Genomic DNA, 26,224 nt, shown 5'->3' on the forward strand with positions numbered 1-26,224 from the left:
TGCAATATGAATCATAGATACAGAAGTAAACTACTTAAGGGGCTAAATAATTTATGATTGAATTTTTTTTAAGTCTGGAAGTAACAAAAGTGAGAATTCGTAATTCCGTGTGCATCGTAAAACAGAAAATAAAACTCGAGTTTTTTTGGAAACAAATCATTCTTAATTGGATAAACAGTTCATTTCACACTTTTCAGGCATGGAGTCAATGAGAGCCATTAGGGAGAAATTAAAAAATCTGTTTGTTTTCTTCAGATAAACAATTTCAAATTGTTGGTCTGTTTGCAGAAATTATAATCAACTAACAGTCCTTTTCACAGTATCACAAACATTCTTGACTAGATTCATATCTAAGGAAGATGCCATTCTACTTCAAACAGGAAGCAGCACACATGTTGAACTTGTTGCATCCTGCAATTATCATCCATGAAATTATATTCATCTGATGTTACTGCAGCATGCAGAATGACAAATATTTCGATGATATATCCCTATGTTGCTGAGCAGCCAATCTAAACAGGAATGCTCTCTGCCATATAATAACTGTGCTTCATTATGGTTTTGTACAAGTTGGTGCAATCATTGATGGAGGTACTAGCGATACCATCATTTCACCTTTCCAAATCAAACACTTGCTCAGTTAAAAAGCGGTTATGAATAATTTGTTCCCCTTAAATGTTGAATTATCTATTATCAGAATGGATAGTAAATCGTAATTCATTTGATGTAAGAATATTGCTTATTAATGTCTTCTCCCATCGATGTGCTGTTGTGCCCACAGTCCACAAACAGCCCACAAACAATTTGCTGCTAAAAATGCATATACACTTACACTATCTGGCTAAAAGTATGTGTACACTCAGTGGTATGTACTCAGAGAGTTTTGAAACGTATATTAATATGATGTTGGTCCCTCTCTTGCAATACTGACTGGGAAGCCTTTCTACCAGTTTTTGATGGGTGGCCATAGGATTTGACTTTCAGGCGTCCATCGCAGTTGAAACGAGTGCTGGCAGTAAGCATGGTAGATTCAGCTGGCTACGTAATCCGCATTCTAATTCATACCAAAAGTGTTCTATGGGATTTAGCTCTGGGCTCTGAGTAGGCCTAGTTTTGAACACTGATTTTGTCAAACTGTGGCTGTGCAAGTATCAATGTATGAATGGAGTAATTATCCTGCTGGAAGAGAAATGGGCCTTCACCTAAATATTGGTATAGAGTTGGGAGAGCAGCATTGTCCAGAATGTCTGTGTACACCTCAGAGTTCATGTTTGTCTATGTCACAGGAACTAAGGGATGTCACTGTCTTTATGTCACAGGAACTAAGAGATCCAGGCCGAAACATGAAAAACACCCCCACACCATGTTGCTGCCACCACTAAACTTTACAGTTAGCAAAATGCAGTCACTTAAGAAGCACTTGCTGGCCATTCTCCACACCCAGGCACATTCATAAGACTTCCAGATTGTAAAGCATGACTCATCACTCCAAAGAAAATTTTTTCACATGTCAATAGTCTAGTGATGGTGAGCTTTGCGCTTCTGAAATCGATGCTTGACATTCTGGGGAATGATGTTCGGCTTGTGAGCAGCTTTATAACCATGGAATTGCAGGTTTTTTTTTTTTTTTTTGACAAACAGTCCTGCTGCTAAACCTAACGCCTGATGAACTTTGGAACTCCTGAGTGATTTCAACTAACAAGGACTTGCGATTTTGTTTCACTACCCTTTCACAGAACTCTGCGGCTACAACCACTAATTTTTTTCCTGCCTGCCACTTCATTTTACTGCAGTTTTACTGCCTCAACGTTTCCACTTCATAATTACATTTCTCACAGTGTATTTTGGCTTCTGTAGAATGTTTGAAATTTCATGAACTGATTTGCTATGAAGTTGGCATCTCACTCTACCACCACTATCAAAGTCACTAAGCTCCTTTGACTTCCACATTGTCTCAAAAAAGCATAAATACGACCTGATAAACCATTACCATCATTTTTTCGGTTACGCATCAAATTACGTCACCTGCCAGATCCACTTCTTTAGAGGGCTATCTGGATACTTTTGGCGAGTTGATGTATACAAATATGCAGGCTAGTTCAGTGGAGTTGATTTCTAACATTTGGGCCAATAATTCTATGAAGTTCACATTGCAGAAAAATGATATTCATTCTTATATTTCCTTTGGTCAGCAATTAGGAAAATCAGTTCTTATTTTTTAACTAGTACTTCCATGTTCAGTAATTTGAAAGCATGTGAAATTTGCATTCTGATGCATCTTCCTTAAATTCTCCTTGTATTCTCCTTCCTTAAATTCTCTTCCATGTAGTTTATGTGCATTAATATCTTGAAATCTTAATCTTGAAAAATTTATGGCCTTCCCTAATTGTTTTTAGCAACATTTTATGGAACGTATTTCATTACAATGTTGAGAACTGAAATATTTTTTTAATATGTGTGCTCTGCTAACAGGTATTAACTGCTGTTAGCAAGTGTTACCCCATTAATAGCAATATCTGTTAGAGCAATTCATGAAGAGATGTTCTAATGGAATATATTTTGTTGTATTTTTAATAATATTTTTTACTCATTGGCATGATGTCAGTGGGTTAGTATGCTAGAATAGACCTCTAACAGCTCTGGAAATAATACCTTCCAGGTAAATTATACCTAACATTTAAAAAAGGACATCATTTTAGCTGTTTTGAGAACACATGCTGATTATGTGTAGTAAATGCTGGATGAACTTCTGTTATTTTGACTCTTCTGTTATTTTGAATTTCTGTTAAATGTAATTATGAAGTGCAAAGGTAGTTGGTTGGCTGGTTGATTTTAGTTAAGATAAAGTATGTTAAGGCTGCACAAAGGTAGGGATGCATACGTAGTTGAAACTGTCTTTTTTTAATGTTACAACATATAGGAAAAATTTTAAAAAAATACTGATGCAAATAGTTTTTTCACCATATTTGAACCCAGTTGAACTGCTAGTGTTTATTCCCTTGTCTGCTGGTGTGCACGTGAGAACAGAGTAGATGGCTATCACTTGTTTCCACTACTTTTGTAAGTTTGTTGTTAACTAGCTGCAGGTTTTAAGGCTTTTTAATTTTCTCATAGATTTTACAAGGCGATAGGACTTTAATTATGTCATATGTTAATTCATATTGAGCTCACCAGTGGCTCTTTAACCATTGCTGGATGCTAATAATTCAGTGTGGCTTCTAATCTCTATAAATAATTCTACTATTCACTGTTCATTGCATGGATGTTTCTGTAGTTTTCTTGGAATATAACATGAATGTGACCCAGTTCCAACCTGACACTAGGTGACTTGCTACTTAGTAGCTCTTAAATTTTGCTGTGCACTGCCTTTTGTAATCCTAAACATTTTGCGGATCCTAAATTCTACTATTTGGTGCAGTTGCACTGGTTGCATCATCAGCAGTGGTGGTGGCCTTCAGCCACTTTTCCTTAGAAAGCCCACCATTAAGACATCTTTATAATCAAGCAGATAGACCTTGCTTTGTTCTAATCGATCAAATAAGTAAACAAGAAGTTCATGGTCGTAAAAGTGTTCTTATAATGTATGAAAGTATTCAATAAAATATATTAATGTCAGAATTCTGAGTTTTAATGATAAAGAGGGTGTTAGTAAGATGAAGATGTCTCTAGAAGAGATTATTACAGTTGATATGCAAGTAAGCTATGAAGCTGCTTTATATTTGGTGGATAAATGCCCAGAATCACAGTGCTGTTATGTCAATCCTTATCCACCAATTGTTTTCAAGGATAGTTTTATTTTCAAGGAAAAAATATTTCTAATCGTAGATCAACCTTAAATATTAAAATCTGCACCAAAATAAACATTATACCTCTCGAGAGCTGGACAAGGTTGTGATGTTTACCTCAGGTGAATGGCTAGAAGGGGCACTAAAGCTGTGAGGTTTTAGAAATGCATCTAGAAAATAAATGATGATAGTTAACTTGCAGAGGCATTAGATTATTTTGAAGTAGGAGAGATGAAAAATTAGCAATGCCCATCCACCACGGACTCAAACCACTCACAAATACACGTCAAACTTGCTGGCCACCACACTACAAAGCCATGCTAAGAAGGTGGGAGAAATATCTTATATACTCCCCCTTTTAAATGGCAACTGGGGATTAGGACACCTAATCGCCAAATCCTGGTGGTGGAGAATTATCATTAACCACCTTTTAGTTCGGGCACCACTGTAGAGGCATTAGGTTATTTCGAAGCAGGAGAGATGAAAAATGAGCAATGCCCTTGCTGGGACTCGCACCACGGACCTCTTGAATATGCGTCGAACGTGCTGATCACTACACCACGAAAGCATGCAAATACCCACAAAGAAGGTGGGAGAAATACCTTATAAACTTTCAACTTTTTACTACTCTATGAAGAAGCACCATTTTAAAACAACAAATTTAAATTAATAAAAGGGTATTATATCCTTGAGCACTTGCACAACTTGTGTGCTTTTCTTTAATCAATTAACTAAACCTAATCAAAGACTTAATTAAATTTATATTATTTAAAATGGGAAAAAAAGTGAGTATCATATATTTTATATAATTTTTGACTCATCATTATTACTTTTATACAACCTTCAAACGTATGTAAAGAATCAAAGAGTAAATCATTAAAATAGGTTGAACTTGATAGAAAGGCAGTTTAAAATTTTATTTGTCCCTTCATGGATTTTTAATCCTCAAGGAAAAGAAAAGATAAATAAGGCTTTGTAAACAAAAATTTTAAATCTACACACAACTGCACGCTTAAAAGAGGGATTAAGCCAATATTGAGTTTAAGCATATGGGTTTGGTGTTTTCATTATTTTTCCATTTTAAAATATAAATACGAACCTGTTTCCCTTAGAAATTCTTGCACAAAAAGCATCCCTTAGACAAATAGCTCTCATCCTTTTACCATAATGAAATTAAGACATAATGGGAGAATTATCTCTTTAAGGAAAATGTGAGATAATATTCTTGAGAAATGCAAAAATTAAGGTTTATAGATGAATGTGTTCAGTGAAGAGGTGTGAAGAAAAGTTAAAAAGAAAGGTAATAAACCAAACTGTCAAAAATCAGTTGTTAAAAGAACTAATTTTTCATTGTAGAAGTGAAAGAAATTAACAGTATTTTAATCTCAGAACTAAAATGAAAATATCAAAAATTATACAAGTATAAAATACTAGCATACATTTTATTTGAACAATAAAAATTATGCAGGATTACAACAATAAGCATAATACTGCCTATTTTACATCAAACTCTGAGCCGAACCAGTTTTTCTTTTTCTTTTCATTATTATTCTTTGATGCAACATGCTCCATTTAGTTTTTATTCCCACATTTTTCTCAGTGAAATTAATTATTTTTTATCATGCATTTTTCTGTCTATAAAAATGTAAATGTATTTTAAATTCTTATTACTAGAATTTTTCACCATTTAAACTGGAAAATATTTTACTTGCTAAATTTGTAAGTATGTGAAATAGACCTTGAAAATTGAAATTAACCTTATGAGCTGTTATTAAAACTAATTTCTTCTGGCTAGTTTATATTTCTCATTTGTTTTCATATTACATTGAGATAACCTTTAGCAAACTTGATTACATGTGTATGTGTGTGTGTAAGATATGGAATATGTAACATAAAACTCTAATTCATAGTAGCGCCTAAAGTCTCCTTTTAGTTATTTTTGCTTTTAATCATATATAAGTAATACTCTGCTTTTAATAAATCTGTATCACCTACATCATTTCAGAAATAATCTCTGTATAATTCTTATGTAATGCTAATGGTGAACTTACATGCTGCAAATGTGAAACTGAAATCTTTTATCCAATACAGTACAACGTCCGAAATCCCGACTCGTCAGGACTCCGACGATTCCGGAATTGAGATTTTTCCAAATATTAGATCATCAGTTTAAATCTAATAAGATGGCATGTAGAAATTATAAAATTAAAAATATGAAATTGTGATTTATGAAATAATGAAATATTTATGATCTAAACGGTATCAAAATTTACAAAAAAAGCTTAATATTTATTTGTTTACCTTATTAAACATTTACCTTATTAAACATTGTAAGTTGTTTAAGTTGCTTCGTTTTTTTTTTTTTTTTTTTTTTTTTTTTTGTGCTAATACTTTCTCTTTAATTCTGTAGACAGACATAATCTCTTGTTCGTTTACATTGTTGAAGTCCTGTAACTGCTGTTTTGAGAATTCCGACTAATTTGCCAATCAAAATTTTGTCGTTTTCAGTAACTTCTCTGTCACTTTCTTCACTATCGGTAGCGGTATTTTCTGGATCTAGAACCATACTACAGATTTTGCTATTCATTAATTGATTTGATGATTCAGAAGCATTGTCATCACAATGAAAAACTTCTTTTATATCATCTTCATTTATTACCACTTCTCCACATTTCTTTCCAAAATCCGTTAATTGGAAAATTTCACCTTTGTTCTGCGATATCCAAAAACCTTTTAGATTAGTGGCTGTCATCATCAAATTTAGCTATCCTTCACTATACATGTTTAGCTATGCATCATGAGCTTGGCGACTAACGACAAATTGTTTTGTTAAATTTTATCTTGTTTCTATCACGCACTGAGACAATTAAGCCTGAATTGTATTAGTTTAGTTAGTTATTATACTTATGTCTATTTCTTGCACATGCTTAAGTCTATTTCTTGCACGCTTATCAGAGTTCTGAATAAATAAATCCCCACATATATTTAACCCGTTCAGTATGGGCATGTCATATTTGCATCAGCAGCAAACATTACCTCACGGCTGGGTGTGTCACATTTGAATCGCCATTTAATTCAGTCTATGGTCGGGCATACCACATTTGACTTTTTGATAGAACGTGTAATTAGTATTTTTTGTTGCCACTAGATGTAGCTGTATGTCTGTTATGGGGAAATATATCGAAAGTTAAGTTATGTGTACCTTCATTCCTATGCAATGTTTTTCATTTTTGGTATTTTATTTCAGCATGAGAGGGAGATTCGTGGGTGGGTGTTGAGCAATGTAATGTCTCTTTAACTGCATCATTTGATATAAACAAATGCACATGTTCTCGATATTTTGAGGTACTTTTTATTTTTATTTTTGCGATAGAGGTATTTGAACATAGAAGAATATACATAAATGCTAATTCGTTAGTGTTGAGTAACGTGATGGCTCTTACTTTGTCATTTCATATAAACAAATGAACATGTTCTCGATGCTCTGGAATACTTTTTAATTTAATAAATTTTATTTATTTTTATTTTTTTATCCCCGTATAGTGGAGTAGATGTTCTATCATTAGAGACTTTTTTATTACTCTTAGATTTTTCCGGCATTGAGACGAATATTTTGTATGGCTTAGTGTAAGTTTTTTTTTTTTTTTTTTTTTTTAATGGCAAAACGAAAGCACTATCTGACCATAGAAGATACACAAATGCTAAATGAGTCAAATTTGCTGATATTCTATTCCTGTGACATTCGCAACGTTGGACTTTGCGTACACCTATGTTTCAAAGAATATCATACACTGTCTCTTTTTTTGAAATACTGCTTCCTTTTCATTGTTTGCACATTGAATTTTTATGAAAGACAGTTTTAATATTTTTTAATTTTAATTATGTGTTGTGTTAAATAAAATTTGCGATTGTTTGGATATTTTTCCATATATATTTAATTGTGGGATAGAGGAAAAATTATATTATTCTAGAATGAGTATTATATAAAATTTTTAAGGAAAATATAACAATAAAGGTTTTTAATTAATTCTGACAACTACCTGAATGTTCTTCTCATAATGTACCAAAAATTGGAACAATTGGATGACAAATTTAATTTATACGAATTTTTTTCCAATGTTAGGCTTAGCAGCACGAATTGCCCGTTCCCACAAGACAACATATCCAGTTAATGCGCCATCCCAAGAGAACGCTTCGGTAACAAAGGTGCCAATCACGAACGGGTTAAGCCCTATTGAGGGCTGGTACTAGATATCTTACCACCTGATGCAGTCTCTGTGGGTCCTAAATTCTATGGCTCGGTGTGGCCATACTACCCCTGGTGCTGGTTCTGGGTTTATGTGAATAACATATCAGTTATTCTTAATTCAAATAGCCCTAAATGTAGTCTTTGGGTGTATGAGTATCATGAGCAAAATCTATTTTTAGCATATGGAAAGAAATTTTTCCTAGTCAACATTTTTTAGCGCATTTAACTTAAATCTATAATCATTGCCGAGTGTAATGTCAACATAAAAGGTTACCATACTCTTTTATTATTCAATTACTAACATAAAAAAAATTAGGCATCGCTATATGAACCATTACTCAAGTTGTCATATTTTGATAAACATGTGGTGATGAAAGGAAAGTATAATAAATAATGATTCACCAGGTTGGCATCAGATCAACAATGTATCTGCATGGAATGTTTCGTTTTGAGATGTGTGCCAAGCAGCTACGCAGCAACAGAGCCAAATTACTGAACGTATAAATTTATGCTAAAATGATTGTTTCTTCAATAACAAGGTATTTTATTTAGTGTCAATTGATATTAAGAATCATGACTCTCCAGATGTTTTATTATGCACAGAGGAGGGAGGGAATTAAATGTGCATGCGTAAAACTTACAAGAAACACATTGTTGGTGGTTTTGAGGTCCGGATTTTAGAGCATTCCAGATATTGAACATCCAGATTTTGGACTTTATACTGTAGTAATAAAAAATTTGAGTACCAAAACCAAACAATAGAAACAAAATGGAATCATAAATTCACTGTTCATAATCTAATATTGGTATCCATAATCATTGCACTCTTCTCATGCTTCTGTGTGCTGCCTCTTTTCTGTTACCAGTTAGAATTATGTGTAAAAATAATGCTAATTGTTATGAAATAAAGCTGCATCTTGCACCTATTTAAGGAATGTTATGCCAAGTATAAAGAATTTTTCAACCACCCATGACTCTCCTTTCACATCATCACCTCCAGCAAACTCAAAACTTCCATTATATTGTAAGAATTGGAGGCTGCCTTCAGCCCACCTAGAGACGAGTGTCCCCATAGCTCAAAAGCAGATGCCCCATATCTCCACAAATAAGGGCATCCAGTAACCCAGCCACCCCCAAACAACAAACAAAAATACCAAATTAAAAATATGTAAGAACATCTAACACAAAATTACAGACCAACAAACAAACAAACAAACAAATTATAAACACAAATTCACAGCATAGAACACCACAGATATCTAAACCGATGTAAATACGGAATTCAATTTTAACAGGAGATTCCTACAAGTGCCCTATTATGCCAAGTATAAAGATTTTTTCAACCACTCTCCTTTCACATCATCACCCCCAACAAACTCCAAACTTCCATTATATTGTAAGAATTAGAGGCTCCCTTCAGCCCACCTGGACACGAGTGTCCCCATAGCCCATAGCTCAAGAGAAGAGGCCCCGTATCTCCACAAACGGGGCATCCAGTAACTCAGCCACCCCTAAACAACAAACAAAAATACTAAATTAAAAATAAGTAAGCACATCTGACACAAAATTACAGACCAACAAACAAACAAACAAAAAACTATAAACACAAATTCACAGCATAGAACACCACAGATATCTAAAACCTTTATAAATACGGAATTCAATTTTAACAGAAGATTCCTACAAGTGCCCTATTTTCATTGATAAACTTCATTAGAGCTATAGAATATGATTTAAAAACTTTAACTTCCAATACAGTACAAAGTTTGAGATGCGGACTTGTCGGGACTCCGGGGATTCTGGAATGGGGATTTTCCAGATATTAGATCATCAGTTTAAATCTAGTAAGATGGCATGTAGAAATTATAAAATTAAAAATATGAAATCGTGATTTATGAAGTAATGAACAATTATGATCTAAAGGCAATACAAATTTACAAAAAAAAAAAAAAAAAAAAAATCCCTATTTTCATTGATAAACTTCTTTAGAATATGATTTAAAAACTTTTAACTTCCAGTATATATTAAAATACAGAATTTCCGAGCTTTTAGAAGTGGAACATAAAAAGATTACCAAAAAAATTTATAATAATTTTAATATTTGTTCATACTGTATTTTCATAGGCAATGAATGCAAGATCTCTCCCATGTTTATACTTAATTAATTGTTTGTTTAAATTATGACAAAACATCAAATTAACAAAAATATGAAAATATTTTCTGTAATTATTAAAATTTTTGAACAAGGTGTTTAGAAAAATTATTAAATTCCTATCAGTAATAGGCATTAATTGATATTACATAACATGCTGCAAAGCAAATTTGATGCTGTAATGTTAAATTGGACTTAATTATGCTATGTAAAGGTTTAATATGTGCTTGGCAGAAGGGGCTAGTACATTTCTCTAATGTGTTCGTAGTTTTGAATGAAGCCTATTTTTAATTAAACTTTAAATTTAGGCAAAATTTTCTGTTTTACCTGTTTTTTAGTGTATTTTGGGTATTTATTATGCTAATTATTGCCAACATGGTAATGGGAAGGAAAGCAGTTTTTCTGTTTTGTTCTTGCAGTGAAATGTTTCATGATTTTTTAAATAGAAATTTTTAATCCTGCTTTCTACATTTTATTTATATTGTAGTTATGTTATAAGAGTAACACAACACAAAATATATTCTTTTGTAAACTTTCTACCTTTAGGTTCAAGTTTTTACTCAAATTGAATATGATCTGAATGTTGATACTGAGGAATTCAGGTAACTTATTTAAAATATATTAAGCCATTCATTTATGAAAATTATTAAGATAGAAGTGTTATTTAGCACAGAAGAATAGCATTAAAACATTAGTAATCATTAGTAAATGCTTCTTTATGCTGCTTCATATTTTATATAACAGAAGAAATTTAATATTTTGTATACTTAAAGATTTAACCATATTCCATTAATATTTATGCGGAATTTGCTTCAGTTATGTAGGATATTTAAATTTAGCATCGTATTATCCTTTTTTATCTGAAACAGTAAGTTATTTACATAAATAGTTTAGAATATAAATAACTTGCTTTTGTATCAGTTAAATTAAGAACATGCAGGAACACATAGAGTATGATAGTCTTTCTCATAAATGTACTCTTCAGTATTTTACTATCTCCTGATAAACATACTGTCTACTTCCTAATATCTATATTTGCAATACTGTACTATCTACGTTATACTAAAAGCCTAATCTAGTTTACAGTTACATTTGTTTTATTATAGCATGGGTGCAACAAATGAAATCATTAAGTAGCAGCTAATTTGTAAATTGCTTTTTGGTTCCCTGAAAATCAGAAAAAATTAAATTACATAATACATCTTGCGTTTCTTCCTTAAAGTTTGTTATACTAACTTATTATTATTATACTTTTAAATTCAACTGTATAATAATTTATTTCAAATTGTTCATATTTACTTTTTAACTATTTTTGCTTAGCATCTTTTCTGTGAAATTTTTAGCCCTTTAAGAATGTTTAGCAAAAATGAAAAATATATAAAACTTGTTTGATTGTCTGCAAAAAAAAAAGAACATTGAAATGCTTGACGTATCAACTTCCATATTTGTATTTTGAATTTTCATCTGTCAGAAGTATATGAACTTTTCTGCTGAATTGTATGATATTTAGAAAAATCAGTTCCTTATTTATTTTCAAATTGTTATGATAGTGAAGTGTGCATAATTCTGTTATTTTCAATATTTTCTCTCATCTACGACAATTTTTTCTAACATATAATTTCTTTTCCTTGGTGTTTTCCTGCTCCAAAAGTTGTGATGGTGTCGGTCTCAGAAAAACTCACAGGTACTATTAATAAGCATGTTCTTTCTATGCCTGAAAATCTTGACTCGAAAATTTCCTAAAGCTGATACATTTGCGTAATATTTTGCTTTAAAAAGTGTTCTTTCAAATTCTTCTCTTCTCATCTATTATATTTGCATGCTTCAAATAATTACTTAACATTTTTATTTATTAATATAAAATTAATAAATATATATATAAGCTAATTTATTCTGAAACTACGTGAATTATTTGCTACTCCTCTTCCTCTAGAAAAGATAAAATCTGCAGTTAATACTAAGAAAAGAACTACAGAAAGTTATTGCTTGCTATTTTATTAATCAAATTTGCTTAAGTTTATTAACATTTAACAGTTTAGCCAGTGGCATTCTCTAAACTTTTCAAAACACAGATATTCTCCATTACCTTCATAAAAGGGCTTCAGAAGCTCTTCCAAAATGAAATTACAGATATATAAATATATTTCTTTTTAATTAGAATATGTGACTCATTTTTTATATTATTGTATAACAACAGAAGTGTTTGAATATTAAAAAAAATTATGTCTGTATGATCTTAAATGAAGAAATATTGCATTGTAAAAATAAATTTAAATAATGGAAGGTTTATGTAAAAAGCTGTGTTAGTAACAGTGCATATTTAAGTAAGAAAATATGTTCCCAGATATTTCCACAACAAACTTCTCCACTTTCTTTTCTTATATCCTGCACTTGATTGTAATATGCTTTTGAGTTGATTTCAATCCAAAATTTGCTTCATGATGCAATCTGAAATGCAGACCATTATTACCAAAATATGTGCTAAACCAGCCCTTTTTGTAGCATTTCAGAGCTACCATGTATTTCTGCTCATAGGAGTAAAAATTTTTTAACTTACAATAAATTCATTTATATGAGCAGTTCAATATTTGTGCTATTTCCTGACTTTTTGGGGCCAGTACCATGTTCTAATGCTTTCTAAAATATTTAAGTGTATGTATAATGTGTATGCACAGTATATGTAATTTCTTTGTTTATACACTTTGTTGTCTGAGTCCTTGAAGGCATATTTCATTATTGGTGCCCATTGTAGATCTTGAACTTCTCAGTAAGTGTAGTCCATCTTGTCCTATTCACTGTATTATTTTCCCGTCTCTTAATGATTAGAGTTTTAGTCTTTTTGACACAAGCAATTCATTTTAGTTTGGGTCTTATTCTTGGTCAATTCCATAATAGATGGATCTGAATTTTTTTTTTAGTGCCTCTTTCTCCAGTAATTTAAACTGTATGACCAATGTTTCAGTACTACAGTGTTTGCTCTTTCTTGTCCAGAAATCTTTGAGTGTGTAACATCACTAACTTAAAGACTATTCTAATGCATTTACTCCCTATTCCCTTTGTGTTTTTGTTTCTCCTTCTAAAAGTCAAATAATGTCATTGACTTGGGCAGAGCATAACATTGTTCACCTGCTGACCTTGTGTATGATGAGCCTGGTTCATTCTATGTGTTTTAATGCATTTCACAAAATCTAGTTCTTTATATAGTAGATGTTATTCATAAATAAACTTTCTTTCTTGTATTCCATTTATATGGATGTCACAAATTTTGTAAATATTGCTTTTAAATGTTCTGAAATTGTTTCAGTTTCTGAAAATCTCTGCTCAAATTTCTGAGATATAAGAAAATTGAGATTGATGATTTTGCATACTTATAGTTGAATTGTTCTTTTAATTAAACCTGATTTCAAAAATTCATGTTATAAAAGAGGAAGACAAACTGAACCTAAATAAGTAAACTATTCAAATTTTTGTATGATACTCGGTTACTTGTTGTTTATACTGGAATACTGCTATTTTAAAACATATTTTGTTAAATCTCAGTTGAGTCTTTTGATAGGAACTGCAAGAATGAAAGTTTGTGAAGTGGTCTTCACAAACTTTCATTCTTGCAGACTAGATGATGAAATGAAAGACTAGACTAGATGATGAAATGAAAAAGTGACACACTTTATTCTCTGGGAAGCCTGCAAGAGCTAGAAATAATGAAGAGGTGCTGAAGCATGGGAGGAATGGCTTGGAAAGGGAGTGTAGTCCTCTTGTGCTCATGTTATTTTCGTAGGACTGGGCTTTCTGACTGTAATCCAGTACAGTCAAAAGTCGTTAATTCGGACACCCATAATCCGGACCTCAAAGCTACAAGCTTTCTGCGCATGCGTCACGTTCACGCATGCGGACAGGCGTTTACGAGTGCGCGTAAGACCTTTACTGCTGCGAATATGTTTGTGCGTGTGCGCGTTTAATGTGTAATGGACGGTATAAGCTAAGCTAAAATTATCTAATTCAGTTAATGTTGCAGATTGCGTTGTTCCTTAATCTTCGAATTGGATCCGGCTTATTATTTTTTGCAGACTGTTAGAGCAATTTCATAAAAGTAAGCTTGAACTTTCGATTATGTCAAATAGAATTTCCAATATATATTTACTAATATGTAATTTGTATCTACAAAGCGAAAGTATGTTTCAAAATCCGAAATCTGTTTATCAATTTCATGCCGCGGATTGGAAGTTGATCTGTCAGCACTATCCTTATCTTCAGGGCAGATGTTTTTATTTTATTTGGCTTATAATTCCTTACTAAGTGTAGTATTTCATCTCGATGTACTCCGTCTTTGATATGATTTAAATCAAGTTCCTCGTCATTATAATTCGCTTCTGATAGTGAAGAAAGTGACCCAGAGGTTATTGAAAATGAAAACATTTCGATTGACAAATTAGTCGGTATTCTCAACACAGCAATTATAGGACTTGAACAGCGGAACTTTGTAACTAAACAAGAAATTATGTCTGTTTAATAGAATTAAAGAGAAAGTATTATCACATGAAACGAAGTACTTAACATTGAAAGAAATGTTTAATAAAGTAAACAAATAAATATTAAGCTTTTTCTTTTTGTAAATTTTAATACCCTTTACATCATAATTGTTCTTTATTTCATAAATTATGGTTTCATATTTTTAATTTTGTAATTTCTGCATGCCATCTTACCAGATTTAAACTGGTGATCTATAATCCGGAAAAATCGATAATCCGGAATCGCCGAAGTCCTAACGAATCCGGATTAACGACTTTTGACTGTAGCAGTTTACAGTGAATGTTGGGAGATGCGATCAAGGATTTTTTTCATATAATTCCAGAAGGTGCCATCTTCTAAATTTAAATTATCGGTCTTTTCACCCAAATATTCTGATCTAAAATATTCAGTAAGGTATTTTATTCTTCTGTTGAAGCAATTAACTTATATTTTAAGAGTAGGGCTCCAAGAACAGATGAAAGCTTTCCATTATTTGATACATTTCTTGATTTTATTTCTGACTAACTGGGGAGTTGCCAGTGAGTGAATTTCTTAACAGGCTCATTAATTTGAACTCAAAGGTTCTCTGAAACGATTTCGAATTATCCAATGTTAAGCGAAAATATAATTTTGAAAATGTATTGCTGAAGAAGATAAATGCCCTTTGGATTTATTAAAAGGCTGAATACATCAGCTCCCTGAAAAGCAGTGACAGGTGAAAACCGGTACCGGTTTCTTTTAAACATCAAAGGACTTAGTATAGCATAGAAGAGTCTGCCCTATCCTTCTAAAAAAAGGGATTGCAGTTTGAAAGCGTTTTTGTTAAATATATTGGGGGAAATGAAAGGAATTATCCAATGGATAATTCCTTTCATTTCCCACGTAACTCCCACATAACCAAGCCATTAAAACTGTCCCGCACGACCAGTAATTGGACAGACTGGATCCAAAACTGATAAGTGAAGGGCCGGCACTTGTGAATCGCAAAGGCGTTATCTTTCATATCATGTTAAAACGGCAGATCTCATGCTACTACACTAAAAAAAATTAATAAACGAGAAATTAATCTATTGCAAAGCAGATCGTGAGGATGTTCTAAATCATGGTAATTACATTAATATGTAGGTGTTGTATTTTTCTTCTCACCTAAGAAAATGAGGTGAAATTCCACGCACACAAAACCTCCTTATGAATAACCCGTCCAAAACATTTTGTAATGAAGAAGTCAACGATTCGGAACTCTGTAACATTAAATTGCCAAAGCTCTGAAATCCCGTCAAAGCACTTTAAATATTTTTTAATCAAAAGAGAAGCTTCAGTAGAATGTCATATTATGCTGCAGCCATCGCAAAACCTAGACATAAAACTCATTGAAAAGTGAGGGATCTTTTACATCAGAAGCTTGAAAAAAATTGATGCATTGAGTGCAATAGATCTGGAAAAATATTGCAACAGGAATTTTAGTAAAATTACGTCCTTAGTGATATGGACACTGAATTATGTGATTAAAGTGTAATCTGCAAAATATTGACTTCTCTGCTGTTTTTCTATCATAGTTCAAGAGAAATATTGCTGTCGTTATTTAAATAAAATGAAAAACTATATTCTTATCTATGATTTTATTCAGACTAATTATTTTATTCAGAACCCGAAGAAATGAAAAAAGATTTAGTTTTAATATTTCTGCACAGTTTAAGCGAGTGTTTATACATGTATGTGCTAGCTATGTGTATTTACTCATAGACAAACAAACACGCACATCCTTATGCTATTTTAAGAAAATTACGCAACTAAACGTATCTTTAACAATTGGTCGGACAATCGTGATCTCAGTTTAAGAAATGAAGCAAGTGAAGTAGGCTTTCATATCGACAGTTTTTTGCTGCGAAACCTTTTAGCTGAGTTAAATGGAACTTTAAAAATTTTAACTCAGGAAAATGTTAGTAAGAAAAGTGTTTTCCATGTTGTTATAAATCAAGTTAAAGAATATTTACCTTCTTGCGGTCAAAATTATCCAAGATATCATAAGTTAAAATTTTAAGGACCGTACAAAAGTATTTCAAAAAACCAACTACGCATTTTAAATTTTCCAATTGCGACTGCTCAAAGATAACTTCAGTATCAAGGTACATATGAGAGTTTAGAATTGTGATTCAACTTAGAAACATAGATTTCAATTTCTGGTTTATAGAAGCGCTAAAATTCGTTCCCTTCCAGCGATATTTATTTTTTACTCTGCCACTGAAATTGGTGTTTAAGCAGCTTTTCGAGTGAAAGCAAGGTCGAATATAAATGACACATTGTGGCAGGTTCATTGTAATATGTTAGAGAAACTGCAATTTTCTTTCGGTAATTTTTACAAGATCGGTAATTGTATAAAGTACAATTTATTATTAACAACTTTCTTTATAAAGGCCCTTGTAAGAGTTTGAATTTCGGATATGCTTACTAAAAGGTAAATTAATGACCAAAATTAACTGTACTTTCAAACCCTGTGTTGTTCGGTTCATATCATAATTGTTTGCGGGTATTTGCGATCAATTGTTCAGTAGATATTTAGGTGTGCAATCTTTTTAAAGCCCTTTGTTTAATAAAGCGGAGATAGAAAATCTTGACTATTGGCTTTTTCTTTAATAACTATAGAATAAATACGATATTGTTTTAGGGGTGAACTTAATTGACAAACTCATTTCATATTCAATTTTAGCGTTTGTTTTTGCATAACAAATGTCTCATCTATTCACTTTATCTCATGTCTTTTTAATAATTTTCTAGCTCTCATTTGAGACGGATGTCAACTCTTGATTCATCATGGGTTATGAATAGTAGTAATTTAAATGCCCATAATCATCCAGCATGGCTTCATTTGTATTTATCTGTTTGCAAGCTTTTAGATATGACAGTTGCTTTGCCGGCAAACATACTACCCCAATTTCAAATGTAAGCACTTTTTTTATTTATATAATTTTAATTTCTATTATAAACGGTTTTTGAGGTCATTTGCTAATATTGTAAGCTAAATTGTTTATAAGTAATGTAGATTATAACTTTATTTTTTATCAATGAAGAAATGGCTTTTAACATTTCAGTTTCTTTTTTTTTTCGGGGGGGGGGGAGGGTAAATGTTTTCATCGCATGTAATAGTTATTGACAATGGTGCACTATTTTTACCTATTTTATAAATCATACTCTGTGCTTATTGTATTGTGCTATGTATGAAAAGTAATACGTTTGTTAGTTAATTTTAATATTGTTTTTATTGCTGTATTTATATTTTATTTCAAAAGGAAATTACTAATAAATGAAACAAATATAATTTTAATAGACCTTCAAAAAGGTGTTTTAATTTCTCTTATTTAATAATTCACAATATTTAGCTTAACTGCAACTGATTTTTAGTTCTACTTCATAAGAATTTTAATGTTTCTAGGTATAGGTGGGCGTTCATTGGAGATAGCCCACCTCTATCATCTGAGTGCAATAATCGTAATGAAGGAAAATCATCTGATTCACCAGAATTTGTGCCTCATATAATTAGACTAGCTAATTTATTGAATAAAAAGGTAATTTTCATTTTCTTCATATATATGATTTGTTAATTCCCCATTTATAGTAATAATTTGTTAATTTTCTGTTTATGCAATATTATCGAAACAAGAGTTGATGGTGAAAATGAAAGACATCTGTCTCGAAAATAGCTGTTGGCAAAACTTTGAACTGAATTTAAAATTGCTGCCATAATTCAGTGAAGAAGTCTTTCCTTCTCGCAATCTTAAAAATTTCGATGAGCGTAGTCATAATTGAAGTAAATGATGATAGAATCTCTGCTTAGAATTACCAACTAATTATCACAAAAGTGCCATGTGTGGAAAAAGTGTGACTACAGCATGTTACTGCACAGAAAAACGAGGTGAAGGAGTGAGGGAAGAATTCATTTTTAACATTAGTACATGACTGTATACGAGAAGATTTTAACAGATCTACTGATCAACTACAAGTGTGAAGTCTTATCACATACACTGCAAAGTTTGAATCCACCAGACTTCAAATTCTTCCCCAAATCAAACCCCTCCCTCTGCACAGACATCCATTTTCTTTCCCTGGAAGAAATTTCTTCAGTAGCTACCAAGCCATCTGAGAATTGAATAAGAGTAGTAAACCATAAGTAACAGCAAATCTTCTGAGACATTAGATCGCAGCTATTGGAAAGCAAGGGAAACTACATAGAACAACTGTTAGGAAAATTTCTTGTAATAAAATAAATCTGAGGGGGGAAAATATAGTTTCTTATTTTAAAATTATTTTCGTATTTATCTTTTATGTTTGGCCATTTTGTTTGCTGTAGATACAATATTCCCATGGGAATAATTCACAAAAACGAAATTCTCTGTTATTTTGTTTGTTTTCCGAAGATTAGCAACGATCAGTTTAAAATCATTTAAATTATTATATATATTTTATAATTTAAGAAATTAAATTACTGATAGATAAAGAAGCTTGTCTGGGTAAAAATTCTGTTTGAAAATATATTTTATATTATTTAAAATATAGCTTAAAAAATAAAATTGTTTTCTGCAAGAGATTCGGATATAAGTGGTCAAAAGGTCGTATGCCGCTCGTGAGCAGTAGTTAAGAGACCAAAGAGTAGCGGGTAGTTGGGCCATGTCTGTTTTATGGTTTCATGCACTGGTGGTGATGAATAGTTTACATCCATTCGTATAATTAAATCTGAGTTTAAAGATGAAAACAAGCAGGCATTTTCTGTATTTATGGAATTTTCTCAGTAATTAAGTGGATACAAAGCATTCTGCACAAGTATGTGATGAATCGCCAAATGAAATAACTACTAATGTTTGATAAATATGAATGAAACAAGTGCATATCTGATGCTGTTTATTAGTTATGAAGAAAACTGGTATGCCTGCTTACTTCTCTGCCAGTTATCAGAGGAAAAGTAGGGCCTTTTCTTATAGTGGTGACATTCAAATGCTTGAAATATATTTTAATAAGTAGGTTTTGAAGTACTTTTCCAGCAAGCTAAATATTTTACATTAAAGTATTTTGGGATAACTTACAATGCAACTGTGATTATGAAGTTGCCTGTGATTTGATTTTAATATGCAGATTCTTCTTCAAAGCATCATACTGTAAAAATTGCATGGTTCAGTAATATATGTTATAGTAGATTTTGTTAGATTTCCTGCTTAATTATGTTACCAAATTCGGGAATTGAGAAACTATTGCTTTTTCAAATGTCTAGACTGAATAAATTCCTCTTTAAGTCACTGCTGTCTCTGAGTTCTTGTTTCTTGGTGTTCTATATATGTAACTTCTTGGATGTTTTCTATTGTAATATGTATTTATTACAGTAGAAAGTTATAGTGCCTGTTCTTACCTTTAAACATATATTTCAAAACAAAACATCACTTTTCATTTTAATATTCTGCTTATTTCTATGTATGTTTATGTGCATCTATATGATACTTTTAACAATAAATTATCGATCAGCATTTTCACTTGGGTGCAAAATTAAGAGAATTTGCAAGTTTTGTTGAATTTCTGTAAAACTAACAAAACTCTTATTAAAATATGTTATTAAAATAAACATATTTTAATAAAATTTAGTAAGAATTTATATTTGCGACAGAGAAAGATGCTTGCCGTTCAAAAACCTTTTTATGTGTGCATGATCATCTGTAAAGCTCATAGTGCAGGGATTGTGCTCAAAGATGCCTTCATAGTGCAAGGATATCCCAAATCCATGTTGTCATATCGAATTGAAAATGAATCTAATACGGAGCATTGTCGCCTCTCACAGCCAGACAGGTTGTGTCTCACAGCCAGCCAGGTCATGTAGCATGATGGCATGCAGGACAGGAGGCAGTTGACGAGTCCTTGTGGCAGCCGAATCCACTCCTGTAGCAAAGCAGTTTTCAACACTGGGATGGTTCTCGGAGGGGATGACGAGATCCAATTGTATTTCCAAAAGCATCCCACACATGCTGCATAGGGTTAAGGTCAAATGATCTGCCTGGCCAATCCATGTGACAAATATCCTTGTAGAGACATTAGGATTTTTTTTAGTAGGCAAGATGAAAAATTAGCTGAAACTTGGCTGAAACTCAACTCATCTATAAAAAGCAGTGCTCTTCTGAAGCCTAGGCCTAGGTGCATGTTGTCTGCACCATGTTAACACACTCACTTGTGTGCTGCAGTGAGTGGAACGCAGTCAGCGAGACTTCTGGCATACAGCCCTTTTCTCATGAAGTCTTCGGGCAACTGCAGACTGTGGAATTTGGGTTCCAGTTGCTACATATAGCTCACGTGAGAACTGTGAAGCTATAGCAGTCCTGTGTCACCGTGCTGAAAGTGCCAAATAATGATCCTCGTTCGTCGTCGTACATCCTGGTCAGCCTTGTCCACATCTTTTCTTTGAAACTGTTTCTATAAATTGCAAGTGACATTGGCCATTACATTGAGCTCAGTAGCCACATGTGTTTGTGATTGGCCTGCCTCCAATCTACTGATAATTCTCCATCTCATTTCATCATCCATACGTTCCTGGCTACTCATTTTACATGATTGATACTTTATAAAATTTACATAACTTTTGCGAGGAACTTGGCAAATGTCGTGATGAAATGCGAGCAGACAAATCACTGAAATCCACTCGTGCATAATTCCCTCCACAATTACAGCTCCAGTGACACGTACTTGTGACATACATATTCGACTCTGAATTTTTGCATAATTCTTCAGCGGCTTAATTAGAATAATTATTTTTTTTAATTTGTAAATTTGTGTATTTGATTTTAATATATTTTGTAAAAATAGACACAATTTGCAAATTCTTTTAATTTTGCATATGAGCATTTTTTGACTAAATTTACACTTCCTGTAAAATTTATGCTTCCATCTGTTCATATTTAAGATAATTTGTTTACTTTCTACCAAATCTCGATTCAGCAGTTTTTACTATTATAGTATTTTTTAATAAATTGAAAAGCATTTATATTAAGATATTTATAATATATTCACACATATTTAAACTTCACAATAGGCTAAAAGTTAAAATAATAATGCGCAATAAACAGACATGGTTTATTGCATCTGGCTGTTGAGATAAAGTGCTGTGATTTTCTATTTATGAAATTTTTATTTTCCTGGTAAATATTTTATGTTCGAAAATCAGAAACTGAGGGTGGAAGGGACTATTATATAAAAAATTCATGCCCTTCCAGATGTGTAACGTGCAGAGTGACCAGGCACATGTTGCCAAATTACGTCAAAAAAATTTAGTAATTTAAAAAACTTTTGATGCAAAAAATTATCTATATATAAAATATAGATATGTGTGTGTGTGTATGTGCAAGGTAAAAAATATGTAAATCAGAATTATAGTTTAAATTAGCAATAACCTGTTAACTGAGGATATTTGCAAATTAAAATTTTGATTTACATACGAGGGCCATCCAGGAAGTAGATTACGTTTCCGTCTGTGTCCGCTAGGGGCGGGGCTAGCGCGGCCATCTTGGGGTCAGAGCGTTGCGCAGCTCAGTCTGCATCTAGCCGTGCTAGTGAGAGGTTCGTGCTGTGCTCCGTTCAGATACTGTGACGGTTTGAAATGTCTGCGTTAATTGAAAATCCCGCGAGCTGCGAGGTGCGCTCAGTAATAAGGTTTCTGACTGCAAAAAACTGTAAACCGATAGAAATCTATCGGCAGCTTCGTGAAGTCTATGGGGACAACATTATCACTGAAGGTGGAGTGCGTCAGTGGGTCATAAGATTTCAAAATGGCCGAACCAATGTTCACGACGAAGATCGAAGTGGGAGACCCAGCATAGTGACCGCCAAACTTCTCGAAAAAGTCGATGCTAAAGTCCGTGAAAATCGAAATTTCACAATAACGGAACTTTCTTTGAGTTTTCCACAAATTTCGCGAAGTTTGTTGCACGAAATCATCAGCGAAAAGCTTGGTTACCACAAGTTTTGTGCAAGATGGATTCCAAAAATCTTGACAGAGGACCACAAAAATCAGCGAATGGCTGCAGCGTTGAACTTTTTGGACGCTTACCATAAGGATGGTGACTCTTTACTCGATCGCATCATTACTGGTGACGAAACATGGGTGAAACATGTGAACTGTGAAACGAAATTGCAATCAATGCAGTGGGGGCACACAAGTTCTCCCCAAAAACCCAAGAAATGCATGCAAACAATGTCGGCAAGGAAGATGATGGCGACTGTTTTTTGGGACAGAAAAGGTGTAATTTTGGTGGACTTCCTGGAAAGAGGCACTACGAGTACAATAAACTCTCAAAGGTATTGCCAAACTCTCCAAAAACTCAGAAGAGCAATTCAAAACAAGCGCAGAGGAATGTTGAGCTCTAAGATCTTGTTGATTCACGACAACGCCCGGCCCCACACGGCAAATGTCACTCGTAAAGTTCTTGAATCTTTTAAGTGGGAGTTGTTTCCTCATCCGCCGTACAGTCCCGACCTGGCACCGAGCGACTTCCACCTATTCCCAGCAATGAAGAAGTGGCTGGCTATGCAGCGTTTTGATGACGACGCACAGCTGCAAGAAGAGGTAACGAAGTGGTTGAAGGCGCAGGCGGCCGAATTTTTCGACGAAGGAATTTCCAAGCTCGTACATCGCTACGATAAATGCCTTAATTTGTATGGTGACTATGTAGAAAAGTAGTATTTGAGTGTGGCTTTCATCTGTATATAATAAAATTTGTTTCCTATACTTTGTTTATTTTTTTATTCCAAAACGTAATCTACTTTCTGGATAGCCCTCGTATTTTTATCTTACACACACACATACATATATATATATATGTAAAATATAAAATATCTATTTTTCAAAATCTTTCAAATAACAATTTTAATTAAAATTTTAGTTTACATATTTTTATCTTACACACACACATATATATGTAAAATATAAATTATCTATCTTTCAAAATCTTTGAAATCATATAAATTAATAGTAGCCTTTTAACTGCTGTCTTCATTCTAAAAATAGCACAGCAATAATTTTTCTGATTAAATGAAAAAGATACATCATCTAATCTGTATTGCGCACTTATAGATGAAATCTGAACCAAATGTCTGGACATTAATCTACCATGTGATCTGAAATAGAATTCAGTATAAAAGGTTAATTGCGCCGCAGCTCCCTCTTTTCTCTGTTCCCTTCTGGTTCTAGATGCTTGTGTCACCTTGCTGCTAGGCACAAAGACTTTACTTTTATAATTTTGTCCATTGTTTAAGATACAAGCTGTATAAAATTGGGGAGGGTGCACCCACAGTGGTGATGTGCCTTATCAAGAAATAAAATTATGTGTAAAATTTATCATTATGTGTGTTCTTTGAGTGTCACCTTGCTAACTATGTAGATATAATGCAGAGAATCTTCGTCAATCCATTGCAGCTTTTCTTTCACCTGGTCATCTTATTATAATAATGGAGCAGTTATATATATATATATATTCACTAGAAACAGTTTTTAAACTTTGACATAAATTAGAAAAAATATTTCAATTTGAGCAGATTTCCACTGACTAGCAAGGATTTCATATAAATCTCAACAGCTTTGTGAGAACTAAAGCAAAGAAGGCATAAATTCTCTACGGCCAGAAATATAATCCGAACTTAAAAAGAGAGGGAAGGACACCTTTTTTCTTTCTTTTATTATTTATTTTTTTCTTATAAACTGCATAGTAAACATTAAGTTCATCCATAAATTTAGTAAATTACAACTGCAGATTAGCATTAATCTAATACGCTTTTAATACCAACCATTTATTTCCTAGCATTTTATATGACTTACAGAATCACAAAATATAAGAAGCTTCATATCATTGGAGAACAACTTATTCTACCGGCTGCTTTAGATATGATAAACATCATGATTGGGGAGTTTTCTGAGAAGCTGCTTTTAAAAGTGCCTTTTTCAAATAACACAGTTAGTCGGAGAATACAACATATGACGAAGGATATCAACGATTAGTCTACTGAAAAATTATATGAGGGTAATCTTGATTGCAGGTAGATGAGGCTATGGATAATAATAAGGATGCTCATTCGATATGCTGTATAGATTATTGATGGTAATAATATTAAAGAAGACTCTGTTTTGTAAAAATATCTCTGCAGGAGCAAAGGCTCATGACCTGTTCCAGATTCTTGAATGCATTAATATCTGAAAATAATTTTCATTGGCCTAAGTGCACTGGAGTTTGTACTAATTGAGATCTCTTCATGTCTTACGCCTATGAAAAATTACAGCCACTTATTCGAAGCAAATAATCGAATGCAATGTGGACCCTGCTTTGTTCATAGAGAAGTGCTTGCGTCAAAGCGTCCGAGTCCCTGTACTGAATCAGGTGTTAGAATGTGTGCGAATGTGGTAAATTTTATAAAATCTTGTTCACTGAAAACAAGAATTAAAAAAAAAAAAACTGTGTCATAGAAGCCGAGTACTCGTCTTTGTTGTACTATAGCAGTGTACGATGCTTTTCTCATGGTAATAATATATCACATGTACCTTTGAATTGCGGTTGAATTTTCAAATTTTTTTTTTATTTTCCTTAAAGAGAAAGCTGATGCCTATTTTGTAACAAAACTGCAGTATTTATATTACATTTTTGGAAAGCTGAATCCTCTTAATCTCTCTCTGCAGGGAGAAAACGTGCACTTTTTGCAGTCAACAGAAAAATATCAACCTTAAAAAACAATTCAAACTGCTGAGAAGGAAACTGAATGAAGATTCAGGCCAAAATTGTTTTTTTAATACAGTAGTGATTTTAACGTCAAATGAACTTAATCTTTCTCAAGATATAAAAACCATGTCTGAAGGGCACTTATCATAGCTAATTATCTGGTTTGAGAAGTACTTTCAAAATGAAAATTTTGATAGGTTTGCATGGATTCAAGATTCATTTAACACTAGTGCTCCATCTGAATTTTCTTCTGCCTAAGAAGAGAACTTTATAAAGTTAACTTATGAGAACAGTGTGAAAACAAAATTTACCAGCATGGAATTGATAGATTTTTGGATTTCAATAAACGATGAATATCCCCTTGTAAGTGATAAGGCTCAGAGGATTCTAATTCCATTTTCAACGTCGAATTTGTGTGAAGCTGTGTTTTCAGCAGTCGCTGTAATAAAAAGCAAGTATAGAACAAAAATCAATGTGGTAAAGGAATTGAGAGTGGCCGTGCCTAGTTTAATTCCACGATTTGAGAAAATTTGCAGTGATTTGCAGGCTCATCCATCACATTGATTACTAATTTATTCGTTAATCAAGTAAAACAAAATGTTAAATAAGGAAGATACACAAGTTTTTATTAATTTTTATATCTTACCTATGATTAGTCATACTTTTGCTTAGGGTAGAGTGCTATGGAAAAATTTTAGTTGAAAAAAGTGCCGCGTCTCGGAAAAGTTTGAAAACCACTGTTTTAAATCATTATCCAAGGTAGTTTGCCAGAATCGAATTCGTAGAAAATTATGCATAA

The 26,224-nt window shown here is 32.7% G+C and overlaps 1 protein-coding gene across 11 annotated transcripts in view; it reads left to right on the forward strand.

The window, feature by feature from the left end:
- LOC118201413 (protein DOP1A) overlaps nt 1–26,224 on the forward strand; it is a 192,319-nt gene that overhangs the window by 160,608 nt on the left and 5,487 nt on the right. For 10 of the 11 annotated variants that reach the window (XM_085807652.1, XM_085807656.1, XM_085807654.1 and 7 more), the window contains 4 exons: nt 10,733–10,788; nt 11,838–11,870; nt 17,471–17,635; nt 18,126–18,258. In XM_085807652.1, coding sequence (XP_085663778.1) covers nt 10,733–10,788; nt 11,838–11,870; nt 17,471–17,635; nt 18,126–18,258 — 387 coding nt within the window. The remainder of the gene's footprint in view (nt 1–10,732; nt 10,789–11,837; nt 11,871–17,470; nt 17,636–18,125; nt 18,259–26,224) is intronic. The other variant, XM_085807663.1, reaches the window with a different exon arrangement.

The sequence above is a fragment of the Stegodyphus dumicola genome, chromosome X1 (assembly GCF_044657685.1).
Source record: "Stegodyphus dumicola isolate Sdum_Otavi_A_Nest chromosome X1, ASM4465768v1".
In the NCBI taxonomy this organism is placed as follows: Eukaryota; Metazoa; Arthropoda; class Arachnida; order Araneae; family Eresidae; genus Stegodyphus; species Stegodyphus dumicola.